The following is a 16,484-nucleotide window of genomic DNA, read 5'->3' as shown; positions in this document are numbered from 1 at the left end:
AGTGCTCTGCACAGAGTAAGCACTCAATAAATATGATTGAATGAATGAATGACTTATCTGTGCCTCAATTTCCTCATCTGTAAAATGGGCACTAAAATACCTGTTCTCCCTCACCCTTAGATTGTGAGCCCTGTGTGGGATAGGACTATGCCTCCTCTGAATAACTTGTATATCCCAGTGTTTTGCACAGAGTAGGTGTTTAACAAACATCACAGTTACTATATTATTCATCTTTATTATTATTGGCCACAGCCTGCCAGGGCAGTAAGCAATCAAGAAACACCACTGATTGACAGACCAGTATCCCATGTGTCATGCAAACCCCATTCACCAATGGGAAATCAGACTCCACTTTTAGAAATTCTTGAGCTATATCCCTCAGAAATGCAGAGAAGTAGAACACTGACTAGCACCTGTATCATCCTGACAAAAATATGCGGCACTTAGTAAAACTGTGCCGACATTTTTCAATATAATCACTTTACTGGGGGCAAAATATATGCAAAAGTACCCAAAAAACATAGTCGCCAGCTTAGGAAATTCTATCTGCACCCTATCCCCCTGTTAGCATCTACTGATGATAAATATTTCATCAGCATTATCCAGCCAGTCCCACTACACGGACGCCATATGGCAGCTCCTGTCATTTTCAAATCTCTCAGGGTACAACTGTGGAAGAATATTGAACTGATGGTATGGCACTTTCAGGGATGGTTTGAAAATAAAAAGCTGTGATCAATTAAGGTCAAAAGCAGCCTATTGAATTACACTGCCAGTGACAGGCAGGTCTGGATCTGTTCAGATGAAACATGATCCTGTGGGATTATCAAATGAGAGTCACTCAATGATGCCGTTTTTAGGGCAGCAGCTAAAAACTCAGAGTCCTTGTCTGTGTGGGGTAACTTTCAGCCTGCTGCAGACCGTTTTGCTGGATCTGCTTGGATTTCAAAGGCACTAGTGGCATCGGGCTGGTTCAGGGCTTTGGTGTTGGGAGGCCTGGTTACAGTTCGGCACAATCATGTAGAAGAGCAACAATGTGAGATGGAGCCCTCCTTAAGGACTGAATTGTTGTGCTGTCACCTGTTTTGTCCAGAAGTCTGCCTGTCCAGTTGCTAAGTTCTTCCCCCATTCATCTCTGCTGCTAAGTGGCCTGGAGGCTAAGAGCATCGGCAGGGCAGTGCTGGAGGTGACTCCCTAAAATGTCAGTCCTTTCTGCCCAGTGCAATCCCTCAACCTATCAATTAATCCATGGCATTTATTGAGCACTTACAGCATGCAGAGCACTGGACTTAGTGCTTGTGAGAGTACAATTCAACAGTAATCAATCTAGTAATCGTATTTATTGAGCACTTACTCTGTGCAGAGCACTGTACTAAGCATGTCTGCTGTGTGACTTTAGGCAAGTCACCTCACTTCTCTGGGTCTCAGTTACCTCATCTGTAAGATGGGGATCGAGACTGTGAGCCCCATCTGGGACAAGGACTGTGAACAACCCGATTTGCTTGTATCCACCCCAGTGCTTAATACAGTGCCTGGCACATAGTAAGTGCTTAACAAATACCACTTGGGAGAGTACAACACAACAATGTAACAGACACATTCTCTTCCCAGAGTACATAGACATGATCCCTGTCTAAAAGGAGTTTAGAGTCTTGAGGTTAATCAGTAGTAAAAACTGAGTACCTATTGTGTAATGAGCATAGTGCCATGGAATTAAAGGATATGAACATTTCCCTCAAGGAGGAATTTCTATCTAGCAGGGGAGAACCAACCTAGAATAAATTACAGATAGAAGGAAGAAGGAAAAGGGATTATGGACAAGAGTTGCATTTAAGTAATAGGATATATATGGTATAAACAAAAAAGCAGCGTGGCTTAGTGGAAAAATCAGTGGCCTGGGAGTCAGAGGATGTGGGTTGTAATCCTGGGTCTGCCACATGTCTGTTGTGTGACCTTGGGTTAGTCACTTAATTTCTCTGGGTTTTACCTGTAAAATGGGGATTAAGACTCTAAGGCCCAATGTGGGACCTGATTACCTTGTAATTATCCCAGCACTTAGAACAATGCTTGGTACATAGAAAAGCATAACAAATACCATTATTATTATTATGTTTCGTGAGGTTGTGAGTAATTAATGCTTAAGTAGCACAGAAGTCCTTGAACAGGCAGCAGGGGAGATAGAAGCAGGGGAGATTACAAGTAAATTGGGGAAGGCCTGCTGAAGGAAATTTGATTTCCGAAGGGCTTGTCAAGTGGGGAGAGCTGTGGACTGACAAATTTCAAGGGAAAGGAAGCTCTAGGCAGACATGAGGGTGTGAACAAGAGATCAGTGGTGGGAGAGATAAAAACGAAGCACAGAAAGTAGGTTAGCTTGAGGGGAATGAAGAGTGTGAAGGAGAATAAGTGGAGGAAGGAGAGTTGATGGAGGGCTTTAGGGCCAGTGATCTGGAGTTTCTGTTTAATACAAAAAGAAATGGGCAATTATTGGAGTTTTGGAGGAATGGAAGAATGTGTGCAGAATGACATTTTAGAAAACTGATCCAGGCAGCTGAGTGAAGTGTAGACTGGAGAGGGGAGGCAATGGAAGCAAGGGGATCAAGGGGCAGGCTGATGTAGGAATCAAGCCAGGATATGACAAGTGCCTGGGACAGAGTGGTGATCGTTTGAGAGGAGAGGAAGAGGCAGATTCTGGAATGTTGTAGAGGAAAATCTGACAAGATTTGATTTCAGACTGAATATTAGGATAAAAAGCCAAAGCCATGAGATTCAGAGACAGACGGTGGTACTGCCAACTGTGACTGGAATGTTAGGCAGAGGAGAGGATTTGGGAGGGAAGATGAAGAACTCAGTTTTGGAACACGATGAGCTCCTGGTGCTGGCAGGACATCCACGTACAGAAACCCTGGAGGCAGAAGGAAAGATGAAATTTCAAAGAAGGTGAAGTCTAGACTATCAACCCATCACATTACAGAGCGCTTACTATATATGGAGCACTGCACTAAGTGTTTGGGAGAGAACAATATAACAATATAATAGAGTTGGTAGTCATGTTCCCTGCCCACAACGAGCTTATAGCCTAGAGGGGGAGGCAGATATTACTATAAATAGATAAATTACAGATATGTATATGAGATGTGGGGCTGAGGGAAAGGTGAAAAAAGGGAGCAAATTCAATTGCAAGGGTGGTGCAGAAGGAAGTGGGAAATGTCAGGGAAGGTCTCTTGGAGGAGATGTGCCTTCAATAAGGCTTTGAAAGAGGGAAGACTGATTATGTGTCGGATATGAAGGGGGGTGGGTGTAACAGGCCACTGAGGTATCACAACATTGAAACTTTCTATAGGAAAATGATCTTCCAACACCTTGGCTAACCCCAAGAACCCAGCCCAACTCAGACCACTATTCAAGTTTGAAACTCGCTTAATTTTTATAAAAGGTCAGTTTGGCACAGACCAAAAACATCACTGCAATGTAAACGCGATCAGGTGAAAAAAAGCCAGTTGCTAAAACAACAGATTGGCTGTGATCACCTGCTGTGGTAACTCTCTCCATATACTGACACTTCATCTCCACATCCTGAGCTTGTTGTGGGCAGGAAATGTGTCTGTTGTACTGTTTTATTGTACTTGCCCAAGTGCTTAGTTTAGCACTCTGTACACAGTAAGTGCTCAATAAATATGATTGACTGATTGACTGACTCTTCCCTGTTCATTATTTTGAGACTGCCACCTGTTGACATCTATGGGGGCCCTTCACCGCGCTGTCTGGGGTTTTGGAGAACAATTCTATATGTAACCTAACCCTCCTTTAAATGAGTTTGGATCCCGCCCCTCTCAGCTTGTGTCTTTCCCGACTGAAGAGTCTGAGTCCATCCATCTTGCCTCAGACAGAACCAGCCCCATCTCCCTGGTCAGGTTGGTTCCAAGCATTTTCCTGGAAAAGAAGCAGCGTGTCCTACGGGAAAGAGCACAGGCCTGGGAGTCAAAGCACCGGGATGCTAATCCCAACTCTTGCCTGCTGTGTGACCTTGGGTAAGTCATTTCACTTCTCTGGGCCTCAGTTACTGTGACTGTAAACTGGGGATAAAATACCTGTTCTCTCTCCTTCTTGGACTGTGAGCCCCATGAGGGATCAGGGACTGGTGTCTGACCAGAATGTATTGTATCTACCCCAGTATGTAGCACAGTGCTTGGTACACAGTAAGCACTTAATAAAAAATCCACAGTTATTTTTGTGCAGTCCTACTTACAAGGGGGATGAGTGAATGAGGGGGATCCCATATCCTCTAGCCTGGGCCAGGGCCGCTTGTGGGCTACAGGAACTGAGGCTGGGTAGTGACAGCTACAGCTCTGGGCAAGCATGGCCACTCCTCGGGCACTGTTGGGAGGACCAATCCCAGCTGCTCCTGACACAGGCAGGTGGGTGGGGAGGGTGTGGGTGTGTGTGGGTGTCTCCTGACTTCCAATCCTACATTCTTTTCACTTGGGCATATGTTCTACCCCTAGACAGCACCAATAATAACAATAATGGTATTGGTTAACTGCTTACTATGTTTAACCAACCATCTCTCAAGGTGGACTATTAGCTCCTGAGAGCTCATTATCATTATTCTTATTATTATTACCAGTAGATTTGTTAAGTACTTGTTATGTGTCAAACACTGTTCTAAGTACTGGGGTAGATATAAATTGAACTGAGAGTATGGATGGTTCAATGCAACCCATCAACACTAATGAAAAAAACCAATTCAAATACAATTCCTGCTTTATACTGTAAGTTCCCTGAAGGCAGGAATGTGATTACCAAGCCTTTTGTACTGTCTGTACTGTATTGTACACAGTAAGGACTCAGTGACTACCAGTGATCAAGTACCAAACCAGTTAGGTGTTATAGGTTGGCTATAAGTCTACAGAAAACCGAGGTGATTTATCAGCCTGAACTACGGAAGCCATATACAAGACCAAAAATGTACATTAGCAACACAGAGCTCACCTCCGTGACAGAATTCTCTTACCTAGGCAGGACACAGACCAATGATGCAACGGTAGAAAATTGATCAATCAATCAATCATTTAGCACTAGACTAAGCCCTTGGGAGAGTGCAATACAATAGAGTTCGTAGACACGTTCCCTGCCGAAACAAGCTTACAATCTAGAGGGGGAAACAGGCATTAAAATAAATAAATTACAATATGTATACAAGTGTCGTGGGGCTGATGGTGGGGTGAATAAAGGGTGCAAATCCAACTGTAAGGGTGACGCAGAAGGGAGAGGGAGTAGGGGAGAATAGGGCTAAGTCGGAGAATTGATTCATAGCACTGAATCACCTTGCTTCAAAACACTCAATCACCTTGCCCTCTCCTACCTCACCACTCTCCCACTACAACCAAGCCCACACACTTCACTCCTCTAATACTAACCTTTTCCCTGTGCCTCAATCTTGTCTATCTCACTGTCAACATCTCACCCAGGTCCCGCCTTTGGCCTGGAATGCCTTCCCTCTTCAAGTCTGACAGACAATGACTCTCCCCGCCCTTCAAAGCCTCATTGAAGGCCCATCTCCTCCAAAAGGCCTTCCCTGCCTAAGCACCCCCTTTCCTCTTCTCCCACTCCGTTCTGCACCACCCTGACTTGCTCCCCACTCAGCCCCACAGCACTTATGTACATATTTGTCATTTATGTATATTAATGTTTGTCTCCTCCCCTCTAGACTATAAGCTCGTCGTGGGCAGGGAATGTGTTTGTTTACTGTTGTACTGTACCCTCCCAAGCACTTAGTACAATGCTCTGCACACAGTGAGCACTCAATAAATTTGATTGAATGAATTAATGAAAGGCCTCCTGGAGGAGATGTGATTTTAAAAAGGCTTTGAAGGTAAGGAGAGTGCTGGTTTATCAGATATGAATGAGCAGAGAGTTCTGGGCCAGAGGCGGGACATGGGCAAGGGGTCGGCCAGCGAGGTAGACAAGATTGAGGTAAAGTGAGCAGGTTAGCATTAGAGGAACAAAGTAGGAGTAGGAAATCAGCGAGATGAACTAGGATGGGGCGAGCTGATGGATAGCTGTAAAGCTGCTGGTAAAGAGATTCCGTTTGATGCAGAGGTGGTGGACAATCCATAACACCTAAAACATAGAAACCAAATCCCGAAGGTTTGCCCATCCTTAGGGAGACTGCCAGTGTGTGGAGGCAGTGTGGCACCCCCAGAGTCCAGACCAAAGTGAAGGGCTTTAGAGGTGGAGTTCTGTCCAATCTCCCCTATAGCTATGGAACCTGGACCCCACCTTGGTCCTTATGAGAAACAGCATGGCCTAGTGGAAAGAGCATGGGCCTGGGAGCCAGAAGCCCTAGGTTCTAAACCCGCTGCCACCACTCGACTCTCCCGCTGGGTGATTTTGGGCAAGTCACTTTACTTCTCTGTGCCTCAGTTTCTTCATCTGTAAAATGGGCATTAAACCCTACTCCCTCCCACATGAGTCCCATGTGGGACAGTGACTCTGTCCAACCTGATAACTTTGTAACTACCCCAGCACTTAAAACAGTGCTTGGCACATAGTAAGCGCTTAACAAATACCATTAACAAATAAACAACAAACATCTGGCTGCCTCATCTGATTCCTTGAGCTGTTTCACCAGCATCATTTACAAGTTATATTTAACACCAAATAACAAGGCAGAGTTCCCGACAATGAAATCCTAGAATGGAGAAGACTCCTAGTTTTGTAGCTCTATTCCCTTCGACCCAGGTCTCTTGGGTGGGACACAGCAAAGGAATGTCCCCCAACAGGATTCAATCAATTAATCAATTGTATTTATTGAGCACTTACTATGTGCAGAGCACCATACTAAGAGCTTGGGAGAGTAAATACAACAGAATTAGCAGACACGTTCCCTGCCCCATAACAGGCTTACAGTCTAGAGAGTCTAGAGATTCCCTAATAAATGCTGAATAGAGAATGGAAATTGAGAATCTGAAAGCAAGGAGGACAGAGGAAACATTTTAAGGACATGATAAAGTGAAGCATCAGAAGATGCCTGTGTCCCAGCTGAAAACTTGGAGACCAATTAATAACAATAATAATAACTGTGGCACTTGCTAAGTGCTAACTACGTGCCAAGCACTGTACTAAGAGCAGGGGTAGATACAAGATAATCAAGTCCCACATGGGGCTCACAGTTTAAGTAGGAGGGAGAACAGGTACTAAGTCCCCATTTTGCAGATGAGGTAACTAAGGCACAGAGAAGTTGAGTGACTTGCCCCAAGTCACATAGCCAACAAAAGGTGGGGCCGGATTTAGAACCCAGCTCCTCTGACTCCCGGGCCCAGGCTCTTTCCACTAGGCTACACTGCTTCCCTGCTGAAGCTAGACTAGCCTGCCAAGAAAGGAGCAGCTCTTTCTAACCAAAACCTTCAAAGCTTCACTTTGACCAAAGTGAAAACATCATCCAGCACTTCAATCATCACACAAGAAGCCTTTTTCTAGCTCTGGATTCTACTGCTGCTATAACCCTGGAGGGCAGGGAACTTGTCTATTATTGTCTACTGTACTCACCCAAAAGCTTCATTTGGCAATCTGCACACAGTAGGTGCTCATAAATACTACTGATTGATTCATGATGATGGTATTTTAAGTGCTTACTTTGTGCCAGGGACTAGATTGGGTACAGTGTTGAGTAGATATAAGATAATCAGGTTGAACACTTTTCTTTGTCTACCAAAAGAGCTATAACAGTCTAAGAGGGAGGTAAACCAGATATTTTATCTCCATTTATACAGATGAGTAAACAAACACAGAGAAGCATCATGGCCTAGAGGATAATAATAATAATAACAATGGTATTTATTAAGCGCTTACTATGTGCAAAGCACCGTTCTAAGCACTGGGGTAGATACAAGGTAATCAAGTTGTCCCACGTGGGGCTCACAGACTAAATCCCCATTTTCCAGATGAGGTAACTGAGGCACAGAGAAGTTAAGTGACTTGCCCAAAGTCACACAGCTGACAAGTGGCAGAGCCGAGATTTGAACCCATGACCTCTGACTCCCAAGCCCGGGCTCTTTCCACTGAGCCACACTGCTTCTCTAGTGGATAGTACACAGATCTGAGAGTCAGAAGACCCTGGGTTCTAATCCCAGCTCCGCCACTTGCCTGCTGTGTGCTGACTTTGGACAAGTCACTTCACTTCTCTGTGTCTCAGTTACCTCATCAAGCAACCAATCAATCAATGGTATTTACTGAGCATTTAATATGTGCAGAGCACTGTACTAACCACTTGGGAGAGCACAATATAACGGAATTAGCAGACACATTCTCTGCCCCTAATGAGTTTACCTCATCTGTAAAATGGGGATTACGACTGTCAGCCCCATGTGAAACATGGGCTGTATCCAACCTGATTAGTGTTATTATTATGGTATTTGTTAAGCACTTACTATGTGTGAAGCACTGCTCTAAGTGCTGAAGCATATGTCCTATTTATTTTATTTTGTTAATATGTGTTGTTTCGTTGTCTGTCTCCCCCTTCTAGACTGTGAGCCCCTTATTGGGTAGGGACCGTCTCCATATGTTACCAACTTGTACTTCCCAAGCGTTTAATACAGTGCTCTGCACACAGTAAGCGCTCAATAAATACGATTGAATGAATGAACGAATAAATATGTCCACCCTAGCGCTCAACAAATACTGTGAAAAGAAAAAAAACAGAGGGGTTAAGTGACTTGCTCCATAACACACAGCGGTCAAGTGGCAGAGTTCGGGTTAGAACCTAGGTCCTCTGACTTCCAGCCCCATGCCCTTCCCATTGCAGTGAGAAATACTAATTCTTTAAAATTTGTAAATAAATTTGATTTGTAGCATGGTGTAAAATGTCAACTGGCAGGGGCAAGGAGTCTCTCATCCAAACATATCAAAATCAGCCACGTTCATAAAGAAAATCCCTGCAAAATGCCAAATGTCCACTCCCAACCCTTCACTAACTTTGGGCTGATGGTTGTCACTCAGCGGGTGTTCAGTGCACTGCATTTGGCTTCAATCCTTCGAGTTGGCTCCCAGATTACTAGATTTCATGCTGTAATTATGACAATCAAACCCTTCTCTCAACGCAAATTCTGTGAGAAAGCTGCTGTTTCCAAACACACTGTAAGAAAAGCAGCACCACACTGGGCTGACACCCTGAAACAAACCAACACCCAGTAGGTGCTAGCTAAAAACGCATCCAAGTGTCCACCTTGGCCTGGTTTTCCCTGCCATGGGACCTCCGTGACCCTTTCTTCAGACAGGGGAATCATGATGCCCCTGGAGCTTGGTGAATAAGGTGCAAGGCAAAGGAAGAATGCATTCTCAGTCTCCTTCGCAGGCTTCCCCCCCACCCACCCAATCCCCTTACTGTAGGGGTTCCTCAAGGGTCAGTCCTCGGTCCCCTTCTGTTCTCCATCTATACTCACTCCCTTGGTGACCTCATTCGCTCCCATGGCTTCAACTATCATCTCTACGCTGATGACACCCAAATCTACATCTCCATTCCTGTTCTCTTCTAGCTCTCTTCCTCCCTTCAAGGCCCTACTGAGAGCTCACCTCCTCCAGGAGGCCTTCCCAGACTGAGCCCCCTCCTTCCTCTCCCCCCCTCCCCCTCTCCATCCCCCCGTCTTACCTCCTTCCCTTCCCCACAGCACCTGCATATATGTATATATGTTTGTACATATTTATTACTCTATTTTACTTGTACATATTTACTATTCTATTTATTTTATTTTGTTAATATGTTTGGTTTTGTTCTCTGTCTCCCCATTCTAGACTGTGAGCCCACTGTTGAGTAGGGACCGTCTTTATATGTTGCCAACTTGTACTTCCCAAGCGCTTAGTACAGTGCTCTGCACACAGTAAGCCCTCAATTAATACGATTGATTGATTGATTGATTGATTCTCTCTCCCTCCTTCCAGGCTCGTATCTCTTCCTGCCCTCAGGACATCTCCATCTGGATATCTGCCCGCCATCTAAAATTCAACATGTCTAAGACTGAGTTCCTTATTTTCCCTTTCAAACCCTGTCCTCTCCCTGACTTTCCCATCACTGTAGACGACACTACCATCCTTCCCGTTTCACAAGCCCACAACTTTGGTGTCATCCTCGACTCTGCCCTCTCGTTCACCCCTCACATCCAATCTGTCACCAACACATGCCGGTCTCACCTCCACAACATCTCCAAGATCTGCCCTTTCCTCACCATCCAAATCGCTACGTTGCTTGTTCAATCTCTCATCCTATCCCAACTGGATTACTGCCTCAGCCTCTTCTCTGATTTCCCATCCTTCTGCCTCTCCCTGCTTCAATCTATACTTAACACTGCTGCCCGGATTACCTTTGTACAGAAACGCTCTGAGCATGTTACTCCCCTCCTCAAAAATCTCCAGTGGTTGCCTATCAACCTTCATATCAAGAAAAACTCCTTGGCTTCAAGGCTCTCCATCACCTCTCCCTCTCCTACCTCACCTCCCTTCTCTCCTTCTACAGCCCAGTCCGCACCCTCTGCCGCTAACCTCCTCACTGTGCCTCGTTCTCGCCTGTTCCGCCGTCGACCCCTGGCCCACATCTTACCTCTGGTCTGGAATGCCCTCCCTCCTCACATCTGCCAAACTAGCTCTCTTCCTTCCTTCAAAGCCCTACTGAGAGCTCACTTCCTCCAGGAGACTTTCCCAGACTGAGCCCCCCCTTATCCTCTTCTCTTCCTTCCCACCCCATCGCCCCTACTCCCTCTCTTTGCCCTATCCCCTTCCCCTCCCCTCAGTACTTGTGTATATTTGTACATATTTATTACTCTATTTTATTAATGACGTGTATATAGCTATAATTCAATTTATTCTGATGGTATTGACACCTGTCTTGTTCTCTTGTCTGTCTCCCCCCTTCTAGACTGTGAGCCTGTTGTTGGGTAGGGACCGTCTCTATATGTTGCCTACTTGTACTTCCCAAGTGCTTAGTACAGTGCTCTGCACACAGTAAGTGCTCAATAAATATGATTGAACGAATGAATAAAGGAGGACACGCATAAAATGAAGGGAATATGAAAGCATTTTCAAGATGCAAACACACAGGAGATGCGCCAAATATACATATGAATCGGATGCCCACACCCAGGACCCATATACACAGTCCCAGAGACTTAGATACTCATACATAAACGCTGGGCAAGCACAGATATACACATTAATCGGATTCAAAACAGTCAATCCAGAGTATTCATTGATAATAATAATGGCATTTATTAAGCGCTTACTATGTGCAAAGCACTGTTCTAAGCACTGGGGAGGTTACAAGGTGATCAGGTTGTCCCACATGGGGCTCACAGTCTCAATCCCCATATTACAAATGAGGTAACTAAGGCCCAGAAAAGTGAAGTGACTTGCCCAAAGTCACAAAGCTGACAATTGGCAGAGCTGAGATTTGAACCCATATTGATACCACATTGAACACTGTACTAAGAGCTCGAGAAAATAATACAGGGTCCTGTCCACAAGGAACTTACAGTCTAGTGGAGGAGACAGACAATAAAATAAATTACAGATAGGGGAAGGAACAGAGCATAAGGATAGATACCTAAGGGCGCTGGCAGTACGGTGAATGCCAAAGCACAGGGGGCATGAACACAAGGCATCTGTAAATATTCGGATATCCACTTCCCCAGGGTGGCATCACTTTAAAGCCCCAGAACACAGCCATACAAATACGCTGCAAACTGCTGAGGGCAGGATACCTAGTCGACAACAGTCGTAAGACAGACAGATGCAGTGCAGATGACAGAAACGTGATACACACGAGAGACATACGTTCGCCCAAAGGGGACATACAAACACACATGCACACATGAAACAGTTACATACACAGCCAGGACAAAAGCACATGACACGCAGATTCATTCATTCATTCACTCATATTTATTGAGCACTAACTGTGTGTGGGGCATTCATTCATTCAATCGAATTTATTGAGCGCTGTGTGCAGGGCATTCATTCATTCAATCGTATTTTTTGAGCGCTTACTGTGTGCAGGGCATTCATTCATTCAATCGTATTCCTTGAGCGCTTACTGTGTGCAGAGCACTGTACTGAGTTCTTGAGAAAGTACAATTCAGCAGATGAGAAGCAGCGTGGCTCAGTGGAAACAGCACGGGCTTGGGAGTCAGGGGATGTGGGTTCTAATCCCACTCCCGCACTTGTCTGCTGTGTGACCTTGGGCAAGCCACTTAACTTCTCCGTGCCTCAGTTACCTCATCTGTAAAATGGGGATGAAGACTGTGGGCCCCACGTGAGAAAACCTGATTACGCTGTATCTACCCCAGTGCTTAGAACAGTATTCGGCACATAGTAATAATAATAATACTAATAATAATAATAGCATTTATTAAGCGCTTACTATGTGCAAAGCACTGTTCTAAGCGCTGGGGAGGTTACAAGGTGATCAGGTTGTCCCACTGGGGGCTCACAGTCATAATTTCCATTTCACAGATGAGGTGCTGAGGCACAGAACTGACCATTGGTGGAGTCAGGATTTAAACCCATGGCCTCTGTCTCCAAAGCCCGTGCTCTTTCCACTGAGCCACGCTGCTTCTTGTAAGCGCTTAACAAATACTATCATCATTATTATTACTCAGAGGGACTGTGAGCCTGTTGTTGGGTAGGGACCATCTCTGTATGTTGCCAATTTGTACTTCCCAAGCACTTAGTCCAGTGCTCTGCACACAGTAAGTGCTCAATAAATACGATTGAATGAATGAATATGTTGCCTACTTGTACTTCCCAAGCGCTTAGCCCAGTGCTCTGCACACATCAAGCGCTCAATAAATACGAATGAATGAATGAATATGTTGCCAACTTGTACTTCCCAAGCGCTTAGTCCAGTGCTCTGCACACAGTAAGCGCTCAATAAATATGATTGAATTAGCTAGCTCTCTTCCTCCCTTCAAAGCCCTACTGAGAGCTCACCTCCTCCAGGAGGCCTTCCCAGACTGAGCCCCCTCCTTCCCCTCCCCATCCCCCCGGCCTTACCTCCTTCCCCTCCCCACGGCACCTGTATATATGTAAACGTGCTTGTACGTATTTATCACTCTTTTTATTTGTACATATTTATTCTATTTATCTTATTTTGTTCATATGTTTTGTTCTGTCGCCTGCCTCCGCCTTCTAGACTGTGAGCCCTCTGTTGGGTAGGGACCGTCTCTCCATGTTCAGTCAATCAATCAATCAATCAATCGTATTTATTGAGCGCTTACTGTGTGCAGAGCACTGTACTAAGCGCTTGGGAAGTCCAAGTTGGCAACATATAGAGACGGCCCCTACCCAACAGTGGGCTCACAGTCTGAAAGGGGGACACAGAGAAGAAAACCAAACATATTAACAAAATAAAATAAATAGAATAGATATGTGCAAGTAAAATAGAGTAATAATAAATAAATGTTGCCAACTGGTCCTTCCCAAGCGCTTAGTCCAGTGCTCTGCGCACAGTAAGCGCTCAATAAATGCGATTGATTGAATGAATGAATGGATTGAATGACTGAATGATGGTCAGGCAGGGACCCACGGACGGACAGGCCCCGCCCCCTCCCCCCTTACCGCACCAGCGGCTCCTTCTCCGCGGTGGGGGCGGTGGTGGGGGCTGCGGGTCCGGGACAGAGGCTGTCGCAGTCGCAGTGTTTATCGCAGCAGGAGCAGCAGCCGCAGCAGCAGGAGCCCAGGGCGCCCAGCCAGGCCCGGAGCCCCATGCGGAGGCGCCGCGGACGCCGGTTCCCGTCCCGGGCCCGGGCCCCGCCGGACGGTGGGAGGGCGCGGGGAGGGGGGGGGCGGGGCCGGCAACAATCGGGGGGCGGGGCCAACAGGGGGCGGGCCTATCAGGAGGGCCGGGCGAGCAGGGGGCGGGGCTATCGCGTGGGGCGGGCCTATCGGGGAGGGGCGGACAAGCAGGGGGCGGGGCTATCGGGGGGCGGGCAAGCAGGGGGCGGGGCTGTCGGGTGCGGCGGGCCTATCAGGAGGGGCGGGCAGGCAGGGGGCGGGGTTATCGGGAGGGGCGGACAAGCAAGGGGGCGGGGCTATCGGGCGGGGCGGGCCTATCAGGGAGGAGCGGACAAGCAGGGGGCGGGGCTATAGGGAGGGGCGGGCAAGCAGGGGGCGGGGTTATCAGGAGGGGCGACAAGCAGGGGAGCAGGGGGCAGGGCTATCGGTGGAGTGGGCCTATCAGGGAGGGGCGGACAAGCAGGGGGCGGGGCTATAGGGTGGGGCGGGCCTATCAGGGAGGGGCGGACAAGCAGGGGGCGGGGCTATCGGGTGGGGCGGACCTATCAGGGAGGGGCGGTCAAGAAGGGGGCGGGGCTATCCTGGAGGGGCGGGGCTATCAGGGGGCGGAGCTCTCATTCTTCTAGACTGAGCCCGTTGTTCATTCATTCATTCATTCATTCATTCATTCAATCGTATTTATTGAGCGCTTACTGTGTGCAGAGCACTGTACTAAGCGCTTGGGAAGTACAAGTTGGCAACATATAGAGACGGTCCCTACCCAACAGCGGGTTCACAGTCCAGAAGGGGGAGACAGACAACAAAACAAAACATTAACAAAATAAAATAAATAGAATAAATAAATACAAGTCAAATAAATAAAGAGTAATAAATATGTACAAACATATATACAAGTCACTTCACTTCTCTGGGCCTCAATTATCTCATCTGTAAAATGAGGATTAAGACAATCAATCGTATTTATTGAGCACTTACTGTGTGCAGAGCACTGGACTAAGCGCTTGGGAAGTACAAGTTGGCAACATATAGAGACAGTCCCTACCCAACAGCGGGTTCACAGTCTAGAAGGGGGAGACAGACAACAAAACAAAACGTTAACAAAATAAAATAAATAGAATAAATATGTACAAGTCAAATAAATAAAGAGTAATAAATATGTACAAACATATATACAAGTCACTTCACTTCTCTGGGCCTCAATTATCTCATCTGTAAAATGAGGATTAAGACAATCAATCGTATTTATTGAGAGCTTACTGTGCGCAGAGCACTGGACTAAGCGCTTGGGAAGTACAAGTTGGCAACATATAGAGACAGTCCCTACCCAACAGTGGGCTCACAGTCTTTATTGAGCACTTACTGCGTGCAGAGCACTGGACTAAGCGCTTGGGAAGTACAAGTCAGCAACATATAGAGATGGTCCCTACCCAGCAGCGGGCTCACAGTCTCGAAGGGGGAGATGGACAACAATACAAAACATACTAACAAAATAAAATAAATATTCATTCATTCAATCATATTTATTGAGCGCTTACTGTGCGCAGAGCACTGGACTCAGCGCTTGGGAAGTACAAGTTGGCAACATCTAGAGACGGTCCCTACCCAACAGCGGGCTCACAGTCTAGAAGGGGGAGAAGGACAACAATACAAAACATATTAACAAAATAAAATAAATATTCATTCATTCATTCATTCAATCGTATTTATTGAGCGCTTACTGTGCACAGAGCACTGGACTAAGCGCTTGGGAAGTACAAGTTGGCAACATATAGAGACGGTCCCTACCCAACAGTGGGCTCACAGTCTAGAAGGGGGAGACAGAGAACAAAACCAAACATATTAACAAATAAAATAAATAGAATAAATATGTACAAATAAAATAAATAGAGTAATAAATACGTACAAACATATATACATATATACAGGGGCTGTGGGGAGGGGAAGGAGGTAAGGCGTGGGGGATGGGGAGGGGGAGGAGGGGGGAGGAAGGAGGGGGCTCAGTCTGGGAAGACCTCCTGGAGGAGGTGAGCTCTAAGTAGGGCTTTGAAGGGAGGAAGAGAGCTAGCTTGGCCAGATGTGCGGAGGGAGGGCATTCCAGGCCAGGGGGAGGATGTGGGCCGGGGGCCGACGGCGGGACGAGCGAGAACGAGGCACAGTGAGAAGGTTAGTGGCGGCAGAGGAGCGGAGGGTGCAGGCTGGGCTGGAGAAGGAGAGAAGGGAGGTGAGGTAGGAGGGGGCGAGGGGATGGACAGCCTTGAAGCTGAAAGTGAGGAGTTTTTGCTTGATTCGTAGGTTGACAGGCAACCACTGGAGATTTTTGAGGAGGGGAGTAACATGCCCAGAACGTTTCTGCATGTTGTTGGGTAGGGACTGTCTCTATATGTTGCCACCTTGTTCCCAAGCGCTTAGTCCAGTGCTCTGCACACAGTAAGCACTCAATAAATACAACTGAATGAATGAATGAATGGGGAGCTCCAGCGCAACGCTCCCGGCTGGGGGGGAAGGGGGTGTTCATCTGTTTGGTATTTGTTAAGCGCTTCCTCTGTGCCAAGCCCTGTTCTAAGCGCTGGGGGAAATACTGCCCCTGCGGGGCTCCCAGGCCTCATCCCCATTTGCCAGATGAGAGCACTGAGGCCCAGAGCGGTGAGGTGACTTACTTACCCAAGGTCACACAGCCGACAGCTCCCTCTTGGTGCTGTGATTGT

At 46.7% G+C, this 16,484-nt stretch overlaps 1 protein-coding gene across 1 annotated transcript in view; it reads right to left on the bottom strand.

Annotated features, from left to right (window-relative positions):
• The window catches only part of MREG (melanoregulin), a 58,302-nt gene extending 44,531 nt beyond the window's left edge, over positions 1 to 13,771 (bottom strand). The window contains exon 1 of the mRNA XM_038749126.1: positions 13,603 to 13,771. Coding sequence (XP_038605054.1) covers positions 13,603 to 13,751 — 149 coding nt within the window. The 5' untranslated portion in view covers positions 13,752 to 13,771. The remainder of the gene's footprint in view (positions 1 to 13,602) is intronic.
• Between the last annotated feature and the right edge of the window lie 2,713 nt (positions 13,772 to 16,484).

Source organism: Tachyglossus aculeatus, chromosome 7 (genome assembly GCF_015852505.1).
Source record: "Tachyglossus aculeatus isolate mTacAcu1 chromosome 7, mTacAcu1.pri, whole genome shotgun sequence".
Classification (NCBI taxonomy): domain Eukaryota; kingdom Metazoa; phylum Chordata; class Mammalia; order Monotremata; family Tachyglossidae; genus Tachyglossus; species Tachyglossus aculeatus.
This window is presented reverse-complemented; position numbering and strand designations above follow the sequence as displayed.